At 33.9% G+C, this 25,473-nt stretch overlaps 1 protein-coding gene across 1 annotated transcript in view; it reads left to right on the top strand.

Annotated features, from left to right (window-relative positions):
• Window positions 1-25,207, top strand: part of COL11A1 (collagen type XI alpha 1 chain) — a 231,805-nt gene extending 206,598 nt beyond the window's left edge. Inside the window, exons 55-67 of the mRNA XM_069599057.1 lie at window positions 1,744-1,797; window positions 1,934-2,041; window positions 2,520-2,573; window positions 10,117-10,170; window positions 11,148-11,255; window positions 11,750-11,803; window positions 11,907-11,942; window positions 12,037-12,090; window positions 14,130-14,379; window positions 17,651-17,763; window positions 19,839-19,907; window positions 23,023-23,256; window positions 24,481-25,207. Of these exons, the coding sequence (XP_069455158.1) occupies window positions 1,744-1,797; window positions 1,934-2,041; window positions 2,520-2,573; window positions 10,117-10,170; window positions 11,148-11,255; window positions 11,750-11,803; window positions 11,907-11,942; window positions 12,037-12,090; window positions 14,130-14,379; window positions 17,651-17,763; window positions 19,839-19,907; window positions 23,023-23,256; window positions 24,481-24,627 (1,335 nt within the window). The 3' untranslated portion in view covers window positions 24,628-25,207. The remainder of the gene's footprint in view (window positions 1-1,743; window positions 1,798-1,933; window positions 2,042-2,519; window positions 2,574-10,116; window positions 10,171-11,147; window positions 11,256-11,749; window positions 11,804-11,906; window positions 11,943-12,036; window positions 12,091-14,129; window positions 14,380-17,650; window positions 17,764-19,838; window positions 19,908-23,022; window positions 23,257-24,480) is intronic.
• The last annotated feature ends 266 nt before the right edge of the window (window positions 25,208-25,473 follow it).

The following is a 25,473-nucleotide window of genomic DNA, read 5'->3' as shown; positions in this document are numbered from 1 at the left end:
TATTTGTTGTGAAGTTTAGAAATGTCAAGTTTTATATTTCACTGATGACCAAGAAAATGTAAGAAGGAAACCTGAATGTCAGATTTCAAGATCTGACCACATAGTACAGGATCATATTATAGAATATCTTTTCAGTTGACTTTCAATTTTCTAGTTAAAATAAGTAATTTAAAAGATGAAGTTCATATTTTGTAGGTGTTATAAACCTGAAAAGTCTGAAATAAATAATCTGTTGAAATGATATTTGCAAATGTATTTTGAAAGTCAGTTTTATTTGCCTCAATTCTTAAGTTGCCAACAGGGTGAAAAATATTGGTAAATACTTTAATTGAATTTATATAGAATAACAATAACCAATCATTTTAGTAATAATAAAAGGAATAACTAATATTTGTAGTGTTTTTATGTCTCAGGTACTGTTATACACCCTTTAAATTTATTAATTCATTGAATTCTCATGATGATGCTGGGAGATAGCTGCTATTATAATACGCATTATGCAGAGAAGTAAACTGAATCACTCACAGTAACTGGCCAAAGATCACAAAGCTAGTTGATGGCAGAGCCAGGATTTGAATCTAGGAAGTCTGAGTCCAGGCTTTAGGTTCTTAAACACCAGATTCCATACCTGTATTTGATACTGCTCTACTGGAAAGTTCATAAAATACTTCTTCTTGTGTTGGATCATTTAAATTTTACAATAATTCTATAACAAGAGAATTATTATTAATAATATTTTAGGCATCACCGACTCTATAGACATCAGTTTGAGTATGCTCCGGGAGTTGGTGATGGACAGGGAAGCCTGGCGTGCTGCAGTCCATGGTGTTGCAAAGAGTCAACCACTTACTGAGCGACTGAACTGAACTGAACTGAACTGAACATTTTAGGATGAAAGAAATCAAGTTCAAAAATACTAATAATTGGTTAAAAGTCACATAGCTAATAAAAAAGAACTGAAGAGAAATAGGTAGACCAATACCTACCTCACAAAGATAGAAAACTATGTCTGTGTGTGTGTGTGTGTATGAAGGAACATTATGAAATAATGCATTATGAAATACTAATTAGCATTTCTCCATAGCAATCTATGCAGCTATACAAAAGTTATGCAAATAGTATATCTTGTTAAGCTTTTGGATGACATATGGAATGTGAAGATTTTTTTTCTGTTTTCTCTAATACTAGGTTTGTGAAAGTCATACTATTTTTATGCCACTAAATTATAATGTCAGAGAATAAAAAGTCAGTATCTGTTGACCAACAAGATTTTAAATGTTGTACTATTACTATTCCAGTTTGAAAATGATCTTATGAAAATGTGTAACATAGGGATCTTCTGATATTAAGAAAGGACCCAGTCTAAAACACATATAATGATGGAAGTCAAATCTGAAACCCTCAATTAATTTCTAACTATGCAACATAATAAATGATAACTGAGTATTTAACACACTAAGAGTGACTAAGCATTAATATTTCTTTAAAATTTTTATCTTTATTGTTTCCTAACATTATTGTGATGTGATTATATGTACCAATCTGTGCTTCATTTGTGCTTAATATTCTAAAATTTGTACATCAAAGGGGTTTTGAGTTTTCTCAGTTTCTTAAGCTAAATTGCTATAGAAAATCACAATTCATTAGACTCTCACTAATTAAATTGGGGTATTTATAAATAAGATCTCAGTTGTACTCTTTTTATATGCTATATGTATTTTAAGTGCAATTCTGTGTTTGTAGGGTCCTCCTGGAGCTGCAGGGGCAGAGGGAAGACAAGGTGAAAAAGGTGCTAAGGTAAAACACACCCTATAGGTATCATGTTTGAAAATCTCATGTCTATATTGGACAACACATGTTTCAGTACTTTTCATAAAATAATAAAATGTCTATCTTCATTAGTAATACATCCACTTATTTTATTTTCTAACAGGGAGAAGCAGGAGCTGAGGGTCCTCCAGGAAAAACTGGCCCAGTTGGTCCTCAAGGACCAGCTGGAAAGCCTGGTCCAGAGGGTCTTCGGGGCATCCCGGGCCCTGTGGTGAGCATCTGTGCTGATAGTTGCCATTTTGAAAATAATGTCTTATTTCTAAGAAAAATGATGGATGAAAATATTTATGTCAGCATTATTATATAAATTATTGTATATGGTAAATAGTATGTAATAATTAAAGCCAGAGCCCCTGAGAATATTTAAGTATGTCATTTATTTAATAAGTACATGATGAAATTCTAAATTATAAAGATAGACTAGAAAGCTAAGCCCTAAGATCTTAAAGATGTAAGACTTTTATACACGCAATCGTCTATCTGTGAGTGTGTGTGTATGTGCATGTAGACATACAAACAGCAAGTAAAAAGACTCAAACATTGCTCACAATATTTGTAGATGTTCTCCATGTGATGGAATCCATAGGTGATGCTTTCTTTCTTTCCTTTTTGCATTACCAAAATTAAAGAAAAATAATATGTCTGCTTCTGTTAATTTAAAAAAATCTGTCATGTTTCTTTTTCCACAGGGAGAACAAGGTCTCCCTGGAGCTGCAGGCCAAGATGGGCCACCTGGGCCTTTGGTGAGTAGCACGTTTTTCTGTTGTTAGAATTCCAGAAATGAAATTGTTTATAAGCTAGAATCCCTAAGATTTTATCTGGTAAATTGGTTTATAAGTTGTAGAGTATTCAAGGAAGTATATTACTCAGACCAAAATAAAAAGAGGAAAATAATTCTAACTGATAAGTTACTTGGAAAATATGCCCTTGATCAAAGGTCTTTCCTATCTTATGCCCATTTGATGAAAAAAAAAAAAATCCATTCTGAATAAAATGCCACTAATGGCCCAGCCAGTTCTTTTCCAAATGTGGACGGTTCCCCTAATGCATCAATTACACTTAGTTTCCTGGCACTTAATTTAAAAAATAGTATTGGCACAGGCATACAGTGATTCTTTCACCAAATAAATTGTTCTGTTCATGAGTCGTATGGGCTGAAAGATAAAGCATTAACCCTTGATAAAGCATTAACACAGAAGCTTGGTTAATATCATAAACTGTATATGCAAACAACACACTTGAGAAATTCAATAAAGCATTTAGTTAACTTGCATATGTTTCATAGAGGCTATCCTTGCTATAAAATTTAGGCAGAAAGTGAGAATCCAAGACCTGCCTTTAAAATTATTGCCTACTAGGTGACAGATTCTGTTTCATGGTAGAGATATTTGAACTTCATTGTCCAAAAATAGTAATATGTAAAGGGATTAATTAAAACAGGAAGCAAGACATTTAGCGCTATTCAGGTATAATGTGGAGAAGGCAATGGCAACCCACTCCAGTACTCTTGCCTGGAAAATCCCATGGACGGAGGAGCCTGGTAGGCTGCAGTCCGTGGGGTCGCTGAGTCGGACACTACTGAGCGACTTTACTTTCCACTTTTCACTTTCATGCATTGGGGAAGGAAATGACAACCCACTCCATTGTTCTTGCCTGGAGAATCCCGGGGGCGGGGAGCCTGGTAGGGGGCCGTCTATGGGGTCGCACAGAGTTGGACACGACTGAAGTGACTTAGTAGGAGTAGTAGCAAGTATAATGTGTCTGCATGTGCTCGGTTGCTCACTTGTGCTCAACTCTGCAAGCTCCTGGATTGCAGCCTGCCAAGCTCCTCTGTCCGTGGGATTACCAGGCAAGAATACTGGAGTGGGCTGCCATCTCCTCCTCCAGGGTATCCTCCCGACCCAGGGATCAAACCCACATTTCCTGCATTGGCAGGTGGATTCTTTACCCCTGAGCCACCTGGGAAACCCCTCAAGTATAACATATATCAGTTTAAATAGTCAGGTTTGTCTATAGAAATTTTACAAAACTGCTTCTCATGAGTATATCAACTACCTCAGATATATATACGTGCTGAGAAAGGCGTCAAAACTAGTATCTGCAATCTTAATCATTCAGGTGAACTTGGCTTTTTTTGTAAAAATATCACAAAAATTTCCTCTAAAATTCCAAGTATAGTGTTATGGAGATTATTTTTTTAACTTGCTTTGAAAAGTTAAAGATCACTTATTTTGATAAATAGATAAGAGTTATCAAGTTTTGAGGGGATTATCAACTCTGCACATGACCCACTGGCTTTGGAACAGGGACTTGACAAAATAAGATCATCAGTTCCTTGTCTGCATCACTATTTAGAGAATACTCTTCTTAGATATGCTAAATTCCTAAGTGCACAGAGTCATAGCCTCGGAAAAAATACTCCACCTTAATACCACCCTAAAATTTGCCAAAGATTTTTTTTGGTTATTTCAGATTTTCCAGTAAGTATTCTGACCTCTTTCCAGATGTAATAAAAAGCATCAAGCTGGAGATTTCCTTCAACTAATATTAAAAATAAAACCATCAGACATACCACCTGATTCTAGCTTGCAAAAGTTCATAATTCTGAATGTTAGCTAAATAACTCACACCCTTTTCCACAGTAAAATGGAAAGCAACAAAACTGAGCAACATGGGTGCCATTCCTTTTTCTGGCTGCTTTTTTGTTTTGTTTTGTTTTATCAGTGAGTATTTAGAATGTGAATCTGTTGTAGCTTTTTCATACATTCAAACAGTTTGTGCTAATTTTGATGAAAATGCTACTTGGTCTTCAGGAGATAAGGATGAGTAGAAAAATCATCTTCAGGATGCATTTTATAACAATTTAATGAACTTTTCAGTTTAACTAAGAAATACATGTTCTAGTAGGCAATTTTGGATTTGAATGAGAAGTAGCATATCATGATTAGAGGTTAAGGTCATCAACTCTCAACCTGAATGAATTTTAAGAAAGTTATTCTGTTTTTTTAAGCTTTAGGTTTCTCATCTGTAACATGAGAATTTAAGTAGCATCTATCTTATAAGATATTATGAGGTTAAAATGAGTTAAATGGGGGATATTAATACATTTTTATCCATGGGGTTCTTACGTTGATTAAACAAACTATTCCTAAAAAAAAAAAAAAAAAAAAAACTGAAGCAACTTAGACCATTTGCTATATAAGTAATACTTTAACAACTGTGTATTAATATTTGGATTGGAAATTCTTTGGACTATAGTGAAACAAACATTTCGTTTCTCCCTCACTGTATGTGGGCTTCCCGGGTGGCTCAGATGATGAAGAATGTGCCTGCAGTGCAGGAGACCTGGGTTCGATCCCTGTGTTGGGAACATCCCCTGATGAAGGGAATGGCAACCCACTCCAGTATTCTTGCTTGGAAAATTCCATGGACAGAGAAGCCTGGTGGTTACAGTCCATGGGGTTGCAAAGAGTCAGACTCAACAGTAACTAACACCTCACTATATGTAGTTCTTTCATAGGCCTAATTTTTCTTTAATATCCCAATCTCTAACACAGTTATTATTATAATATATTTATAAATAAAGCTCTGATATAAGAAAGAACAAACATTTTAAAATTCATAAAATGATAGCTGGTATCTCACCATTCTATATGATCAGCTCTACTAGAGTTTATATATGGTACAATGTTTGCTTATTACTTCAAAATTAGATATTTCTCATGGCAAAATTTAAGCTTCTACATATGCATCATTTTTATATACAGTTAAATATCCAGAACCATCATATGGAACTGAAAGTAGATAAACAGTATGTGTGAAAGCCAAAAGAAAGCTAAAGACAATGATGAGATTGTATAAAGAAATTTATTTGAGAGTTTTTGAAGTTGAACTTTTTTATTGTGTTGTTTTTGTTTTGTTTTGTTTTTCAGAAAATAGACAAAATCAAATGGTAATAAAATTGAGTGCTTTAGAGAACAGTAATAATTGCTATATTCTCCTCTCTGCTGCATAGTCAAACATGATTTAATACTTTTATATTAATTTTTATTTTACTTTTTTAAGGCATAATTAGTATCTGTTTTAGTTTTAAATATTTATTTTGTTTCATAATCTTTTATTTTAAGAACTATTTGTTCCAGTGTACGTGAAAATTTGTTTAGTATTTTTACAAGTTTACCTTATCATACATTAATTCTTTTTCATGGTGATAAGTAAAATATCTGATAACATTATTTTTTAAGCCATAATTGCTGAATAAATGGTAGGATGGGTTACTGAATTATATTTTAAATTTTTAAATGCTACTTTTAACTTATCTGTAAACAGGTTTGAGATGTGTAGTATTCCATAATGATAAACAGGTTTAAATCACAAAACATTTGCTTTTCACCAAATTAAATGTTATTTTACAATACTATTTTCTAAATAAAGAATAGGATATGAATTTTCTTTAAATTTTAATGCACTAGAATTTTGAGATGCATAGTAAAGCAAATATTGTGTACAGCATGATACAGCAAGGGAAAATATTTGATTGTATATTCTAGACACCTAAGAATGTATCATCCCTGTTTTCCTTTTCACTTTATTACTTATGAATTATGTATTTCATAGGGTTTTTCAATCTACAAAATTCTAAAGAGGAAATAGAAAATATCTGTACCTGAAATAACATTTTTATATGCAGAGTTGATATTTTTGATATATTCCAGGTTCAGAGGATTTTTATAACTGCTATCACATCATAACTTGCCAATGTCTATTTCCAGCTGATGAAAACAAGAAACTGACTTTGCTTGGCAAATGCCTCCTTAGATATAGTTTGCAATTTTATGATATTATTAGCTTAAAAGAATTAACATTCATTTCCTATAACTTTTATGAAAAATATTTATAGAAATGATTTGAAAGCATTACAAACACAAATAACTTCTAGTATGTTTCCCATTACCCTAAGCATTTAGAATCTGTAGTGTTTCTTTTATTTTGGCCCTTATAGCTTTTACTATTAGATTGTCATGAGAAAGCTGATTGATAACCATCTAGAGCATATTAGAAACAAACAACAATAATTCATATTTCCATATATTTCACTATATGTAGTGCTTTCATAGGCCTGTTTTTTCTTTCTCTATCACAATTCTCTAACAGTTATTAGAATACATTTATAAATAAAGCTCTAAGATAAGAAAGAACGGACTCAGGAATACTCGACTAATGAGTGGTAGACCTGAGATGCTGAATGAAGCCATGATTGGAATATCAGTGTTCATGCAGTGACATCCCTGTTAGTTTTCCCACTTACAGCAAAATTTCTGTGTTTACTGTCTACCAGAGAAAGCTTAACTGTAAAATAAGAAGAAAGAAAGAAAAACATCTGGCCTATTCAAATAGCTTTTGTATTTCAATCTAAAGAATATATTTACTTTTTACTGACATATGTCAATTTTAAACAATATTTTTAAATGGGTTCAGGCTACTGGTTCAGGTGTATGGTCCTTTCATGAAATTACATATTTCTTATAACTACTTTTTCGTGCATTTATATGTCACTTTGTGCTAACATATAGAATGTTTGGCATCTATCCTGATGGTCACATGACCTCAAGAAATTATTTCATTATTTTCATTATTCATTTAAATTATTCCTTTAAATTGTGCTATTAGGCAACATTAATTTCCTAACCAATAATTTACCAGGCCTTTCTGATGAGATCAGAAAATAGTTGATGCAAATATACTTAATTAATCTTAAACTTATTGAATTACTACAACTAAATAAGTAATGTTTTTATTTTAACATAAATGACATTCTTTATGCTATTCTGATTTTCATATTGATTTAACAGATTTGGAACCTAATGCCACAGAATCATTTTTCTCAAACTTTAATGAATAATAAACCTATGAAACAGATTGCTGGTCTCTAACTCCAGAATTTCAGATTCAGTTAGTCTAGACAAGCCTCTGAATTTGGTTCTCTAATACGTTCACAAAGGGCTTCTCCAATGGCTCAGTGGTAAATAATCTGTCTGCAATGCAGGAGATGCAGGTTCAATCCCTGGGTTGGGAAGACACCCTGGAAGAGGGCATGGCAACCCACTTCGGTATTCCTACCTGGAGAATCCCATGGACAAAGAAGCCTTAGGCCATAGTTCCTGGCATCACAGAATCCGATACTCCTGAGCATGCACGCACACAAAATACCTTCATAAGTGGTGATAATGCTGCTGGTCTGAGGATCACACTTTGAGATCATCCACTCTGATACAGTATTAGCAAATGAGATGAAAGTCCAGTGTTAGAATCTAGCCTTAGAATATTCCTGAAAGTGAATTTGACAATTATTTTAACAAAGTAGCATGATTATTTATTAGTTACACAGAAGAGAATCTAAACTGAATTGATAACAAATATACATCTAAGGATTAATAACTTTTTCTTTATAGGAAGATTTTTAGGCACATTTACATTTAAAATTGCATGAAATTTCTATAAAGATAATTTTATCTATTGTCAATAGAATGATATAGGGAAATTGTTCACTTTTATACCAATACTAACAGAATTTCAGGTTCATTCATTAGTGCAGTGTGTTAGTTGCTCAGTCATGTCCAATTCTTTGTGACCCCATGGACTTTAATCAGAGGGTCCACTGCCCATGGAATTCTTCAGGCCAGAATAGCTTGTCATCCCATTCTCCAGGTGATCTTACCAACTCAAGGATCGAACATGCATCTCCTGTGTCTCCTGCCCTGGGAAGTGGGTTCTTTACCACTGCACCACCAAAACAAATTTAAATATTTCTGATAACAGTCTAAAACACTGTCGTTACACAGGACTAATTTATACTAATATTTTTCTTATCTTTCTCTGATATTCAAGATTTCAGTTTGAGGAGAAGACTTGAGAAACTTAAGAATGGAAAGCGCTTATCTATGCAATTTCACAGTAGCCCCTTGAGACAGGAATCATAAGCCTTGGTTTACAGATGAGAGAACTGAAGTTCTCTTTGGTTAGCTAAACTACTGATAAGAGCATCTGGTTTCTATCCCAAGTCTATCAGATTCTCAACCCATAGTTTTTATATTACATCACGTTATTTAGATCCATGGCCCTTAATACATTAAATTCATAAAGATGATGGACTAAGACTTACTGTGCTCTTTCACACTGAAAATTCAAGTTGTCTAGAGAGAGAAAAAATACTTATGGTAGCCTTGCAAAAGACACTACAGTAAAGACTAATCAAAGTTAAAACAATTTGATTTTTAAGTGCTATGTTAAAATCTTTACTGAAATTATAATTCAAATAGTTCAATTCAGTCTATATAATTCAAACTCATAGAGAAAAATTTATATTTTGCCTTTGTTTCTTGATGCGGTATTTGTTGTAAGCAGTAGTGACTCAAGTGTTGTAGTATTATCCTGGCCTTTTTTTGATCTATCACCTACTTGTAAACCATCTGCTTGCATAGTTCAACTTGCTGTAATTTCAGAACAAGAACCTTAGTTTGTGTTGAAGTACACTAGTTTTTGTATCTAAACATTTGTTTAAAAGACATTATGACTATTTTTGTGAGTAGAGGCCAGGACTAAGATTTAGTTGCTAAAATAATTCCATAATTTTCATTACAATATAATTTAACTTGAATGGATAAATGGCTTACCCTTGGATTATAAAAAAGATTAAATAATTAAAATATAGGTATAATATGGATAAAGTGAATTTCTTTTTACATTTAGAGATTATTTAGATTAGAAATTCAATTTAGGAATTATAGCTAAAAATACTTTCTTGGGAGTTTGCTTAGCAAAATGGCTAACAATGGTCAGTTGACTGTCAAATATTTTATTAAGGGCTTTTCCTTTAAATTTTACTGGCAATATTATAACCTTTGAATTTGAGTTTAGTACTAAAATACTTGATTAAATGAATGTAAAATTTGGAAATTTCTTTTCTAAAATTAATTAAAAATGCTTCCTTACTTTTAAATCATGTCCTATTTTTAACTTCATATTTATTTAAACAAACTTACTAATACTATGTTTTATTATTATGGTTACATATTAAACCATGGAGTTTAGCGCACAAAATAATTTATAATCCTAAAAAGTAAATGCTTGTTATTATTAGCTATCTTGAACCTGCTCATTATTAGTTATCTTGAACCTTATCATATTATTAAAACCAGCTTTTCCTGTTTTTGTTTTCCTCGGATAATAATATGATTCTCTCATTTGCACATACTCTATGTATGTTTGTTATTTCTCATTATTTAGGGACCTCCTGGCTTACCTGGTCTCAAAGGTGACCCTGGCTCCAAAGGTGAAAAGGTGAGAATAAAATAATGTATTATTACACTGTTGATATCCTAACTGCAGAGACTACAATTATGCACATTAAAATCACTCAAAAGCAAATTTCAAGGAATTCCTTTGTCATTCTAACCAAGGAAAATGCTGCCAATCCTTAGCTTCCAAGAGGAATTCAGAAAAGAGAAAATAATGATGAAAAATGTACCAGAACTCAATGTTATATTAGTCAGTGTTCCTTTGTAGGAACCATATGGAGAAAGCATATGGTTATACTAAAATAGCTATTCAGAAAATAAACAATAAAAAGTGCCCATTTTTTTCATGTTTTTAAACATGAAAATAAAAATTTTAAACTAGACTGTCCTTCAGATGGTAATTTTAAAGATACGTGTGCTCTATTGCATCAAATAAGTAAAGAAAATAAAACATTTTTAGAGTGACATTAATATTTTTGAATTATTTTTGTTTGTAAATATTTTTTGGGTACTGAAAAATCTCTGAAGAATAGAAATCATTTTGTTTAATTTTTTAAGCACCAGAAACATTGTCGTGGGTTATAGCCAATTAGCAATGTTATTTTAGTTTCAGGTGAACAGAAAGGACTTAGCCATACATATACATTATCCAGTGCTTATTAAAGCAAAGAATTTTCTGTTGTTTATTTCACCAATATTAAATTTGGTCATTATTGGCCTTTTATTTAAAGGAATTCCCTTTAAGTAAACACAGCACTGAAGGTGATGCATTCAGAAAGCATTTTGTTCAATAATACATATTCCTCACCCTTAATGAAGGTCTCATATAATACAGTCAGTAAATGATCCTATTAGGTGAGGAGGAAAAGATTCTTAATCCTATATTTTCTTTAGAAAGGGTTAAAATTTTTAATGTATTTTTTATTCTATCTCATGAATTTAACTTGCAGTTGTTTTATGACTATAACTTAATACATGGTTGCAATTTATACATCATTAAAATTTCTTTGCCTTTCCAAGGGACATCCTGGTTTAATTGGCCTAATTGGTCCTCCAGGAGAACAAGGTGAAAAGGGTGACCGAGGACTCCCTGGAACTCAAGGATCTCCAGGAGCAAAGGGAGATGGAGTGAGTAAAGATATAACTGATTTTCCTACTCCTTTTCAATCATACAATTAATACACCCAGACTCCTGCACACATTCCTTTAAACATGACCAACAAAGTGATTTAGAGGGTCTAATCTCCTTAAGTCAATGATGTTTTCAAAACAAAATTTATTCAACTTTAGAGTAAATAAATAAAATTATGAAAATTGGAGACCATAAAAATTATACTTCAGTAGTCAATTACACAAACGTTCATTGAATCCTCAACACATACAAATCATTATTTTCAAGGCTGCAGGACCATAAAGATATATATATAGAGAGATATTGCAGCAAAATGAAAAAAAAAAAATACAGATTACCTTGCAAAAGGTATTTCCTAGATTTAAAATGGAAAATTTTAAGCCATTCTTCTGTACTTCCACACTGTCTAAATTTTGCAGTGTGTGTTGTTATGTAACGTATAAAAATGGAATCACTGAGAAAAACTAATTTTTATGAAACTTCTCTGTAGGGAATTCCAGGTCCTGCCGGTCCCATTGGTCCACCTGGTCCTCCAGGCTTACCAGTAAGTACAAGACAGAAGAATTTTACAAGGTTAACATAAATAAATCAAAGAGACATAGATTCTCTAGATTTTTATGTCTACTTTTGCTTTTGCATTTTTTTAGGGTCCTCAAGGTCCAAAGGGGACTAAAGGCTCTACGGTAAGTACCTTTCCCTTTGGCATTTAGATTTTTCAGTGATGCCCACTCAAATGCTTTTGTCTCCATTTATCTTGTTGCTTATTCTTTTTAATAGGGACCTGCTGGCCAGAAGGGTGACAGTGGTCTTCCAGGGCCTCCTGGGCCTCCGGTAAGTGCTTGGTAACGAGAGTAATATTTTGGCAATTAGCATCTTGAGATGGCCAGTGATTTCTCTGAATTTATAAGAATGAAAAAACATTCTGTCAAAGCACTGATTTTCTAGGAAATAGCAACTACCTTAAGTACTCACATGTCTTTTAATTGGGCTTCCCTAGTAGCTCAGATAATAAAGTATCTGCCTGCAAATTGGCTTCACTCTTTGAATATAAAGATACTGTAACTATATAATATCTTGCTTTATTTTTCAAGAAAATCATATATTTTTATATCACATTTTCATGAGAGCAACTGCTTGTATGCCACAAAGATATATTAATATCTAACTAGGAATAAAAAGTAAAGTTCAGATACTTGGCATTTTTTTCCTACTGCATATAATGATAATAATAGCTACCACTTATTAAATCTGACATTTATGAGGGTTCACACAACTATTGTGTTAGATCCATGTGACAAAATTTGAGACTTTCTTCTTGAACTTGTTTCTAAGCTATGTGAGTACTAATTTGCTGCAATGATAGTAACAAAGAATCAAAAACTAGATGGTTCAAAGGCTAGAAATGTTTTGTCTGACAAATTTAGAAGGCAGAAGTCCTAGATCAGAGTGTCGGAAACATTGTTTCTTTCTGAGGTGTTATGTCCCTGAAAGATCTGTTGGAGACTTCTTTCCTTTGGTTGTAAAAGGCTATCTTCTTGTCTCTTCACATGGTCTTCTGACTATGCATGTCTCTGTGCCAGATTTTCCCATTTTAGAATGATACCAGTCATATCAGAATAAGAACCACCCTAATGCCCTCGTGTTCACTTTAATAATTATGTATACAGCCACCCCATTTCTAAATAAGATCTTCCTCTGAGTTACTGTGGCTTTGGAATTCTACACACGGATATTTGTGGGATAGAATTCAATCCATAAAAGTACAGATTAATTATTTGATGTAGTTCTACTCTTATAGATATGTAAATTCAAGTCTGATTGCACTTCTTTATTTATATATACAGATATAAATGTTTGGAACCAGCCAATGTGTATTTTTTAATGTGATATAAATTATTATCAAGTACCATAGACATCTCATTATATAATACAAGAACCTAAAAATGTTGTTTTAATCTTCAGAGACTAAAGTCTAGTTGCAGGGATAAGACATGAAAATGAGGACTAGTTAGTAAATTAAAAAGCAACATATATAACTTCAGTTCAGTTCAGTCGCTCAGTCGTGTCCGACTCTTTGTGACCCGATGAACTGCAGCACGCCAGGCCTCCCTGTCCATCACCAACTCCCGGAGTTCACTCAAATTCACGTCCATCGAGTCAGTGATGCCATCCAGCCATCTCATCTTCTGTCGTCCCCTTTTCCTCCTGCCCCCAATCCCTCCCAGCATCAAAGTCTTTTCCAATGAGTCAACTCTTCGCATGAGGTGGCCAAAGTACTGGAGTTTCAGCTTCATCATCATTCCTTCCAAAGAAATCCCAGGGCTGATCTCCTTCAGAATGGACTGGTTGGATCTCCTTGCAGTCCAAGGGACTCTCAAGAGTCTTCTCCAACACCACAGTTCAAAGGCATCAATTCTTTGGTGCTCAGCTTTCTTCACAGTCCAACTCTCACATCCATACATGACCACTGGAAAAACCATAGCCTTGACTAGACGTACCTTTGTTGGCAAAGTAATGTCTCTGCTTTTGAATATGCCATCTAGGTTGGTCATAATTTTCCTTCCAAGGAGTAACATATCTCTACACAAATCTGTGCTTTGTTACTTGTATAGAAAAAGGTCCAGAAGTCATCTGATTTTTGCACCTACCTCGATACCTCCACTAGATTCTTTTTAAAGAATTCATAAATTTTATATACAAAGATATATATGTATAATAAATATATATAAGCAATTAGAGAAAACTTTAAAAGTAAGGAAAACATTGAAAGGCTAAACAAATTAATCTCTTATAACATAATTAGTAATAATTAATATTTGAAAAATATTTTACCCTAGGAAGCAGTTACAAGCACATCATCTCTTTTACAGGGTCCACCAGGTGAAGTCATCCAGCCTTTACCAATCTTGTCACCCAAAAAAACAAGAAGACATGCTGAAAGCATGCAAGCAGATGCAGGTGATAATATTCTGGATTACAACGATGGAATGGAGGAAATATTTGGTTCCCTCAATTCCTTGAAACAAGACATTGAGCATATGAAGTTTCCAATGGGGACACAGACCAATCCAGCCCGAACTTGCAAAGATCTGCAACTCAGCCACCCTGACTTCCCAGATGGTATGTTAATAATACATGACCAAGTGAATCTCCTGAGCTTCTAAGTTACTGAGATGCATTGTCAGCTCATTAATTCTAGTTAAATATTTAATATAGACTCTAAATAAAATGAGAGTGAATGATTATTAATTCCAATCCTGTAGACCAAAAAAAGAACCATTTACACTGTAATTCTAGATCTACTTTGGAAAATCTTTTTCTTGTTAAATAAGGTTTTATCAAATTATGACAAGATCATTTTTACATGGTTATAGATAACAAGGGCTTCCCTGGTGACTCCTCTGCCAATGCAGGAGATGCAGGTTTGAAGCCTAGGTCGGGAACATCCCCTGAAGAGAGAAATGGCAACCTATTCCAGTATTCTTGCCTGGGAAATCTCACAGACAGAGGAGCCTAGCAGGCAACAGTCCATGGGGTCGCAAAAGAGTCAGACATGACTTAGCGACTAAAAAATAACAACAACAAGATAACACAAATGTATTTTGGTATTTAATTGCTATCATAGAATGGGTATGATGTGTGCATACATATGTGCATATTACTACATATTTATATACTATATCCTAACTTATATAACACTAAGGCTTAAGTTGCATAACTGAATCATGTGACCTATCAGTTTAGTAATGATTTGGAAAGAGTATTTAAGGAATAGGATAGTTTGAGGCAAAAATTTATTTCATTGATTCATGAATAACAAGAACAACTGTGAATGATTTGTTTGTAATAATATCAAAATAATTTACTATACCTACCCACTCCAGTATTCTTGCCTTTGAGCTCCTCTGCGCCAAGAACAGAGGAGCCTAGCTACAGGCTATCATCCATGAGGTCACAAAAGAGTTAGATGACTGCTGAGTGACTAAACAACAAAATTATTTGACAAAACTCTTATATACCTGTTCTGAGAAGCTAACAGTCCCAGGTATCTTAAGTGACTGACTCATACTGTCCTAAAGTAAACCAAAAATGGGCAGATCTGTATCTGATTTTAAATCTCCACTTTAAGTGGAAATACTTTATCACTCTATTTACTTGTGTGACAACATTATTTTTCACGATCGATCATATAATGAATGTTGTAACTGAGATCTAAATAACAGCATAGACAGAAAAGTTATATGCAATTCAAGAACAGACATTCCTTATTACAAACAATGTCTTAAAAGTCTCCTATCTTAAGCACAATCTGTTAAAAAGAGACACAGATAATTATTAAGGATTTTTTACAAACTGCTATCAAAAATCTTTACATTTATGTCTATTTGAAATATATATTGTTTAGTTTCATATTAGTTCAGTGATTTATAAAAAGAATGACCCACATTTCTGATCTAGCTAAGGTAATCATACATACGAGACTGAATATCAAATGTAAAAGATAAGCATTTACTGACAACATAAAACAACATATTATTAACTAGAACTTGATGCTCAATTTTATAAATTTGGGGGATCGAAAGCTCACTGTGGACTACAGTTCCTGGTGGTTTCTATATATTAGCTAAGTTTATTAATTATTTGTGTTAATTAAATTAAATATTTATTTATTTACTTATTGGTGTCAGACACTGTTAGTCATGCAGAAACTCACAGATAAACAGAAAGAACAATTCCTCTGGGCTATTATTGTCTAATGATGGCAACAGGTAAACCTTAAATTTTATAATAGCATAGTTTGACAGACACGGATTTCCCCTGCTATCCAAAATCAGAGAGTTCTTATGAAATCTCTTGCAAGCTGAAATGGCAAAAAGCCAAAAAAAGCATCTTATTAATTTAAATATATGTCATTTGAAAGACTATCTAGTAACAATGTTAACTAAGAAGAGATAAAAATAATGTTTACCAAATAATTCAAAATTATTTGTTCTTTAAAACCCTAAGAAATATCAAAGATTGAGAGTGGTTATTCCAGTTGGTAAAATCTTAGATGATTTTTATTTTCTTGTGTAATTTTTTCCCAAGAATTTTAATTGGTTCCAGATGTGAAATTATTAATGGTTTAATCATAAAAAGTATAAATTTTTGTTAAAGAATTTATTTTAAAAAGCAAACTGATACTAAATTTTCAGGAGTTCCAATACTAAACCAAGCAGTTTGAGCTTTTACGTTGTTTAAAGTTCATAATCAGTGAATTGACATAATTTAAATAAATATTTGAATGACATGGCAGCATGAAGAATGATAGGAGAGAAGTAGTCATCACATGTCTATCAAGTCTATCTCCCCAATTATTCTTAAATAACCCCATTGTCAACTACTTAAAGAATAACTTTTTGTTAGTCCCACTACTTAACATCATTACTCACCTAACATGGTCATGGTCATTTACATGATAAAATTAGTTCTGTACCATTTAGATAATATAGTTAATAGCAAACTGTATTTAAATATATAAAGTAGACTTATTTGGAGTCCATTTAAAGAGAGAGTACATTTACTTAATGAAATATTTTGTTATACAGTAATGCAAAAGAGTGATCCTTAAAGCTAAGTAAATACTCTCACCTCCATCATTACAGATAAATAAATTAAGGAAAAATATAATGATCATTATACTCAGGTTATTGCTATTTTAGTTGCTAAGTCATGTCCAACTCTTTTGCAACCCCATGGCCTATAGCCTGCCAGGCTCCTCAGTCCATGGGATTTCACTTAAGTAGTAAATAACACATATAGGATTTAGGGTCAAGTATATCTCCACCCAATGTACTTGCAATTTATTATATGTAAATCAATAGGGTATTAATATCTGAGGAGGAGCCATTTAAGCTGAAACCCAAAAGTAATAGGCATGCTAAGAATTAAAAAAAGGATGTTCCAGAAAGATGGGGACATTTGCAAAGCTCCAGGCAGACAAGACAATAGGTCATTCTTTCTTCAAACATACACCCCAATGTGACCAAAAGCATAAAAGTGATCCATGTAGAAAAATCAATGGCTATTCATTTTTCCTTATTTCTTCAATAAAATTGGCCCTATAATATATTCAATTTTTTATATAAATGCATTTGTGCTGTGCTGTGCTTAGTTTCTCAGTTGTGTCTGACTCTGCAACTCCATGGACTGTAGCCCACCAGCCTCCGCTGTCCATGGGGATTATCCAGGCAAGAATACTGGAGTGGGTTGCTATGCCCTCCTCCAGGGGGTCTTCCCAACTCAGGGATCGACCCCAGGTCTCCTTCATTGTGGGTAGATTCTTTATCAGCTGAGCCACCAGCAAAGCCCAAAATGTATTTGCATATGACTTATTTTTTTCTGCTTTCAGGTGAATATTGGATTGATCCCAACCAAGGTTGCTCAGGAGATTCCTTCAAAGTTTACTGTAATTTCACATCTGGTGGTGAGACTTGCATTTATCCAGACAAAAAATCGGAGGGAGTAAGTAACCAATCTGTTTTGGTGGTGACTGTTGACAGTTTATGCCGTGTTTTTGCAATATTGAACTAAACAGGAAAATTATATTGTCATATTTTCATTTATCTGCTTTCACAGGGGTAATTAGAGCATTTCATTTGCATAAACATGAATAAGGCACCAAAGTGAGACACGTAGTTAACAAATAGTTTTTATTTTTTAGCCAGATGTACTCTTTATGCACCTGCTTGCTCTCTAAAATTCTATGACTCTCCATGACACAGCGCAGCTGATTATCAGATTTTAGTTATGCGTAATAGTATTCTTTCCAATTACCATGTGATAGAACTCACAGCTGTATTTTACGCTCAAAATATACAAAATACGCAAGAACGAATCTTTAACATAAGAGTATTCTGTGTACTTTCAGACAGTCTCTTCAAACATATTCCTTGATTTTCACCAAGCAGTATCAATATATGTGAGTTCTATCTTTAAAGCTATAGGCAAATTATTAATATAAGATTTTTCACTAACATAATTACCTTCTCTAAAGATTTTATAGATGGGACATTTTGATTTTATCTGTATACTTCTAAAAAATCATATTCTTGTTAGTAAGTGGAGTTGGCATGCAGAGGCACAGAACCCCCTTGAGACAAAACAAGCAACTTTTAAAAAATATTTTAAGTTTATCGGAGTATAATTGATCTACAAGATTGTGTTTGTTTCAGGTGTACAGCAAAGTGATTCAGATATATATATATTATATAGATGTGTACATATATACATATATATACATACATATACACAAATATTCATTCTTTTTTAGATTCTTTTCTCATATAGGTTATCACAGAATATTGGGTAGATTTCCCTGTGCTATACAGTAGGTCCTTGTTGGTTATCTGTTTTATGTATAGTAGTGTGTGTGTGTTCACCCCAAGCTTCTGATTTATCCCACCCCACTCCACATTTCCTCTTTGGTAACCGCAGGTTTATAAGAAATTAAGTAGCTTTGTGACTAATCTCTTTGGGAGAGACATTTAGTTTGTAAGTGAATGATGGATAGTAGGAGCAGGAGACAAAGCAACTTCTGTTTCGCAACCACACTTTGCATGTGGGGAAGCATAATAAAGCTCCTCTAGTCCACAGAGAAATGTGGGAAAATGGAAATGCCTCCCCTTACAGGATTACTCAAATTCCCTCTAGTGAGGCCTTGCTGCTGCTGCTGCTGCTGCTGCTGCTGCTGCTGCTGCTAAGTCGCTTCAGTCGTGTCCGACTCTGTGCAACCCCATAGACGGCAGCCCACCAGGCTCCCCAGTCCCTGGGATTCTCCAGGCAAGAACACTGGAGTGGGTTGCCATTTCCTTCTCCAACGCATGAAAGTGAAAAGTGAGAGTGAAGTCTCTCAGTCGTGTCTGACTCTTAGTGACCCCATGGACTACAGTCCACCAGGCTCCTCTGTCCATGGGATTTTCCAGGCAAGAGTACTGGAGTGGGGTGCCATTGCCTTCTCCAAGCGAGGCCTTAAATACCTTTATATTTTGCTGATCTTTGCAAAGCTAAATAATAACATTTATAAAAGTTTCAAATCATTTTCCCCAGCAGGGAATGATTAGGCTTGCTTCCTTGCAAGCTTAATCTTGACTTCTCCATAGCATTCAGGCCTCAGTTACTAACTGGATGCTTCAGGATGCCTCCCTTAGTTATGAACTACTAAAGGTTTCTATCTGCCTTGATGGCAGATGCCAACTGGCATTGTGAGGGTTTCTTTTGCAAGGAGTTGCCTAAGAGTTCTGCCCACATCTCCTATAGCCAACACTTGGTATGCCTTTACCAAGTTATTTTCCACCTCCCTTATTTTGTAGCAGTTAAAGAAAACAGGGAAAAAAAAAAAAAGAAAGGCTCAAAATTCACTAAATGGGAATTCACAGATCTATCTGAAATTTTGCTCTTTATCCCGTTTTATATTATCCAGGTAAACCATTTAAAAAACTCTTTAGCATCATAGTATTACTGAAAATAAATGATAAATATATAAACAATATTGTTTATAATTTTAACCTGCTTTCTAACTTTCCTTTTCTTTGCAACAGGTAAGAATTTCATCATGGCCAAAGGAGAAACCGGGAAGCTGGTTTAGTGAATTTAAGAGAGGAAAACTGGTATGTTATTACCTTAGCATGCAGTGGTATATCTTAAACGTCATTACTCAAGCTCACATTATGTAATCTCTAGCCCCTTACTGTGAAAATCTAAATCATACAAAGCAGGATCCCATGTACTCTCTAGTTTGCTTTATCTAAATCTCTTAGACCAATTTTGGGATTTTTAGAGAGAAGTCTAAAATTTTTATCAAAATAAATGGAAATATATTAAATTTATTAAAATAGTAAAATCAAACAAAGTATGCATTTCCTAAGTACTTGAGATAGCATAAAAGTGAATTATATTAGAAATATGAGTTATAGAGAGTATAATATCTATTTAGGATCTCTATTTCATTTCCTTTATACTTGAAATCTAATTTATTCTTTGTTTTCAATTGCAATAAGAATTTTTGGAATGTGAAATGTTTTTTCCAATAGTTACATCTGGAAATAAAGTGAGCTGACTGACTGACCTTTTATATGGATTACAGCACATGTTTACTTAGATATTTCCATAGAATCACCAGTTCGTGGTTAGTCACTTTCTGGAGATATTTTAACATTGCATGCCAAAACTAAATTTGCATTTAAAAGCTGTTTAAGATATATTTGTTTTTGAAATATTAATTATAATGTATTCTAATGAAAGTTTCTCATTTATTCAGATAATTATTCAAATTTTCAAAGTTCTTTAAAAAACTATGATTTTCCATTTATGACTATTTATACAATCTTTATCCTCTAAAAATCTACACATATTACTAATATCCTCCACATCATGAATCTCTAGTTCCGTTTTCAAGTTACATATTATATATCCATGTTACAGTTTTATCTTTGTATGAGATAAAAATACATACACAGATAGAGCTCTCTGTGTGTAGTTTATTTTTTGTTGTTTTGTTTTCCTTAGAGTGGATTTCCCAGGTTTTTTCTCTAACTTCTCAGGTATCCTCATCATCTGAACTGTAAATCAGAAAGAATTAAGTAAATCAATGATAAGGAGGAAAAGTGAAGCAAAAGTTGGACAGTTGTCTGTTGAATTCTCCAGGCCAGAATACTGGAGTGGGTGGCCTTTCCCTTCTCCAGCAGATCTTCCTGACCTAGGAATCAAACCAGGATCTCCTGCATTGCAGGCAGATTCTTTAGCAACTGAGCTATCAGGGCAGCCCAATAAGAAGGAAAGTCACAGATAACTGCCTTTATATTGAATTAATCTATAACCTGGGCAAATTTCTTACTTAATTTTTTAAAATATAGGTTTATATGTCTCAGCTAATCCCAGATAGTTTATTTATACCCAGCATAACAAATTATGAGCTTGACAAAAGAGACAGTTTTTAATAATTTGAAATTAGGACTGTGTTCCTTCTCAAAACACAAATTAAGTATTCCCTGATGACAAATATTTACTTGCATGTCTCAGGCAATATGCTTGGTGCTGGTGACACAAAGATGAGTATAATTACATCAATGAAGAACAAACAGGCAGGTCTGCGGTGAAAATCAGAAGACCAAAAACTTCTTGGAAGACGGTGGCCCCAAAATGAAAAATGCAGGAACATGTTGAAAATTTTGAATCAAACAGGTATACTAGGAAAATAGGGGAAAACAAACATAAAAATAGTCAACCTTTGCATTTCATTGAGATTCCTTGATTTTCATTTTCACTGTTTTACCACTCTATTGGTTCCAAATAGGAAAAGGAGTACATCAAGGCTGTATATTGTCACTCTGCTTATTTAACTTATATGCAGAGTACATCATGAGAAACACTGGACTGGAAGAAACACAAGCTGGAATCAAGATTGCCGGGAGAAATATCAATAACCTCAGATATGCAGATGACACCACTCTTATGGCAGAAAGTGAAGAGGAGCTAAAAAGCCTCTTGATGAAAGTGAAAGAGGAGAGCAAGAAAGTTGGCCTAAAGCTCAATATCCAGAAAACGAAGATCATGGCATCTGGTCCTATCACTTCATGGGAAATAGATGGGGACACAGTGGAAACAGTGAAAGACTTTAATTTTTTGGGCTCCAGAATCACTGCAGATGTTGATTGCAGTCATGAAATTAAGAGACACTTACTCCTTGGAAGAAAAGTTATGACCAACCTAGATAGCATATTCAAAAGTAGAGACATTACTTTGTCGACTAAGGTCCATCTAGTCAAGGCTATGGTTTTTCCTGTGGTCATGTATGGATGTGAGAGTTGGACTGTGAAGAAGGCTGAGCGCTGAAGAATTGATGCTTTTGAACTGTGGTGTTGGAGAAGACTCTTGAGAGTCCCTTGGACTGCAAGGAGATCCAACCAGTCCATTCTGAAGGAGATCAGCCCTGGGATTTCTTTGGAAGGAATGATGCTAAAGCTGAAACTCCAATACTCTGGCCACCTCATGTGAAGAGTTGACTCATTGGAAAAGACTCTGATGCTGGGAGGGATTGGGGGGAAGAGGAGGAGGGAACGACCAAGAATGAGATGGCTGGATGGCATCACTGACTCGATGGACATGAGTCTGAGTGAACTCCAGGAGATGGTGATGAACAGGGAGGCCTGGTGTGCTGCGATTCATGGGGTCGCAAAGAGTCGGACACGACTGAGTGACTAAACTGAACTGAACCACTCTATTATTCAAAAGGGTTTCTTTGATAGCTCAGTTAGTAAAAAAAATCCACCTGCAATGTAGGAGACCCTGGTTCAATTCCTGGGTCAGGAGATCCCCTGGAGAAGGGATAGGCTACCCATTCCAGTATTCTGGCCTGGAGAATTCCCTGGACTACATCAAAAAGGTACAGGAATATAATGAAAGAATTCTTGGAAACAAACAAAAACAATTACATTTTTTTGTGGTATTTACTGACTGACTAGGAAACTGAAGTATAGAGGTAAAATTATTTTTTTTTCCAAGATAAGTATTGTTGATAGTAGCTAAGATGAAAACCCATCTTCATTTCATAAATTCCTATATCTGGGTCTTCCAACTCTCAGTGCATACTTTCTTTCATTAAGTAAGAAATAGGTCTGTTGATATATCCACATGCTTCTGGGATCTCAATTCACTGTTGACAGTGATTTTATTCTTTATAATAGAAAAGAGTCTTTATGCGTCTCTTTATTCTCTTATTTTCAGCTTTCATATTTAGATGTTGAAGGCAATTCCATTAATATGGTGCAAATGACATTCCTGAAACTGCTGACTGCCTCTGCGCGGCAAAATTTCACCTATTACTGCCATCAGTCAGTGGCCTGGTATGACGTGTCATCAGGAAGCTATGACAAAGCACTTCGGTTCTTGGGATCAAATGATGAGGAGATGTCCTATGACAACAACCCTTACATCAAAGCCCTATTTGATGGCTGTGCGGTGAGTATAGTCCCTGTGGCCTTCTTTCACAGAGAAGAGAGGCAATGTGTAACCATTCCACTTTAGCCCTAAGTCAGATTTCTCTCATGAAGGGGATGTCAATTGTCATTCAGGTTCGATGCTTAACACTGACATATTAAAGTACAGTATATTAGAAACCACTAGCAGTCACACACAAACACACAGATACAGAAACTGAAACATACATATAGACACACTTTTAAAGCCATAGCAGAAGGTAATCTTGAATCATATGTTATTTTTACAGAATTATCCCTGATATTTAAATGCTATTACAGCTAGTTATTCTTGGAATGAAAAAGATCGAGAGCCTTATCTCATTTGCCTCCTAAATTCATGATTCTAAAATGACAGTTAAAGGAATCATCATTATACCATTCATACCATAGATAATTCTTACCCTGTATTTTGCTCATAGAGGTTTGCTGATTGGTATTATGTTATAAGAGCTTAAACAGATATAGTCATTTTGTTATTTTAATCCTCTGCAACTGTCTTTCTCACACATATGGTAATTTCATAACAGCAAATGACCAAGAGAGCATCCTAAAAAATTTGTTTTCCTAGCTAATTACTGAAAAGCCACAATTACAAATAAGCAAAGTAAGTAGCTTACAAATAGACCAAAGAAGAGAACATACTGTATATTGAAAGGAGCAAGTGATTTAGATTTCCCAGTATAATGTACTGATAATTACTCATAAAATTAATACATAGCAACAGAAATACTTTGACTTTGGACTTCTTGTATTATAATTCCTACACTGTATTCAAATTTTTCTGAGAAAATTTGCTTATATGTGTGTGTATATGCATATATATTTATATATATATCTTAATTATTATAACAATGGTAAGGATATATTATTTATGCAAAGATATGACCCAGTACCAATATCAGTGTTCACATATTAAAATGTGTATATCAGTTCAGTAAGATTCTCTGCAGCTGTGCAGTATATTAGAGTAACATTTTTAATATGTGCAGCTAAATATTAAATACAGTCAACATTCAAAATTTAAAACTACATATGACATCAGTGATAACAAGAAGAGTGAATTACTACAAAGATAATGGGAAATTTGTTTTCCATTCTATTCTTTCTTACCTTCTTACCTCTACTCAGAGGCTTAAGAAAAAAATGATGTATGTTAGAAGTATGCAATGATTGTATAACTTTTTATTTCTTCTTTACTTTACAGTCCAGAAAAGGCTATGAAAAGACTGTGATTGAAATCAATACACCGAAAATTGATCAAGTACCTATCGTTGATGTAATGATCAATGACTTTGGCGATCAGAATCAGAAGTTTGGATTTGAAGTTGGTCCTGTTTGTTTTCTTGGCTAAGATTAGGACAAAGAACATATGAAATCAACAGAAAATATACGTTGGTACCACCAACCCATTTTATGCCACATGCAAGTTTTGAATGAGAATGGTATAGAAAATAACTTGCTACATATGTATGTACCAATTAGGAAATATTGATGCCCTTTTGGGTGCAGAACCACATGACAAAACTTTGAAAATCATAAAAACATAAGATAGTGTGGCTGAGATGGAAACAGGCCTTATTCTTGAATCCCAATTTTCATCTCTCCTTTTCTTATTTGGATTTCTTTGGTGCTGTAGAAAAAAAAAAAGAGAAAAATATATATTCATAAAAGATATGGTGCTCATTCCCATCCATCAAGGATGTGCTAAAACAATGTGTTTAATAAATTGTAATTTTATGTACAGTTCTATACTGTAATCTATGTGTCCATTTCCAAAACTTGCACGTGTCTCTGAATTCCATCTGACTCTAATTTTATGACAATTGCAGAAATATGATGGCAATAAATATATGTATCATGAAAAAATAAAACTATAATTTCTGGTGGCTCTAATTCCCTTTCTTTGATGAATAATAAAATGCCTTTGTATATATTGATGTTGAAGAGTTCAGTTATTTGATGTCGCCAACAAATTTCTCAGAGGGCAAAATCTGGAAGACTTTTGGAAGCACATACTGAGCAACTCTTCTCTTCTGACCATAACTTTGCTGAATTTCAGCCAAAAACATCATGCATTTTGATGCTCTATTCAGTGCTATACCTCAACCATTTTCTTTACAGAATCCAGGATCTCACAGGATACTTGTATATATGGAAAACAAGGAAGTTTATATTGTTGGACAGGAAAACATGTATG

This window comes from Ovis canadensis, chromosome 1 (assembly GCF_042477335.2).
Source record: "Ovis canadensis isolate MfBH-ARS-UI-01 breed Bighorn chromosome 1, ARS-UI_OviCan_v2, whole genome shotgun sequence".
In the NCBI taxonomy this organism is placed as follows: Eukaryota; Metazoa; Chordata; class Mammalia; order Artiodactyla; family Bovidae; genus Ovis; species Ovis canadensis.
The sequence above is the reverse complement of the archived record's forward strand: the minus strand, read 5'-3'. Positions and strand labels throughout refer to the sequence as shown.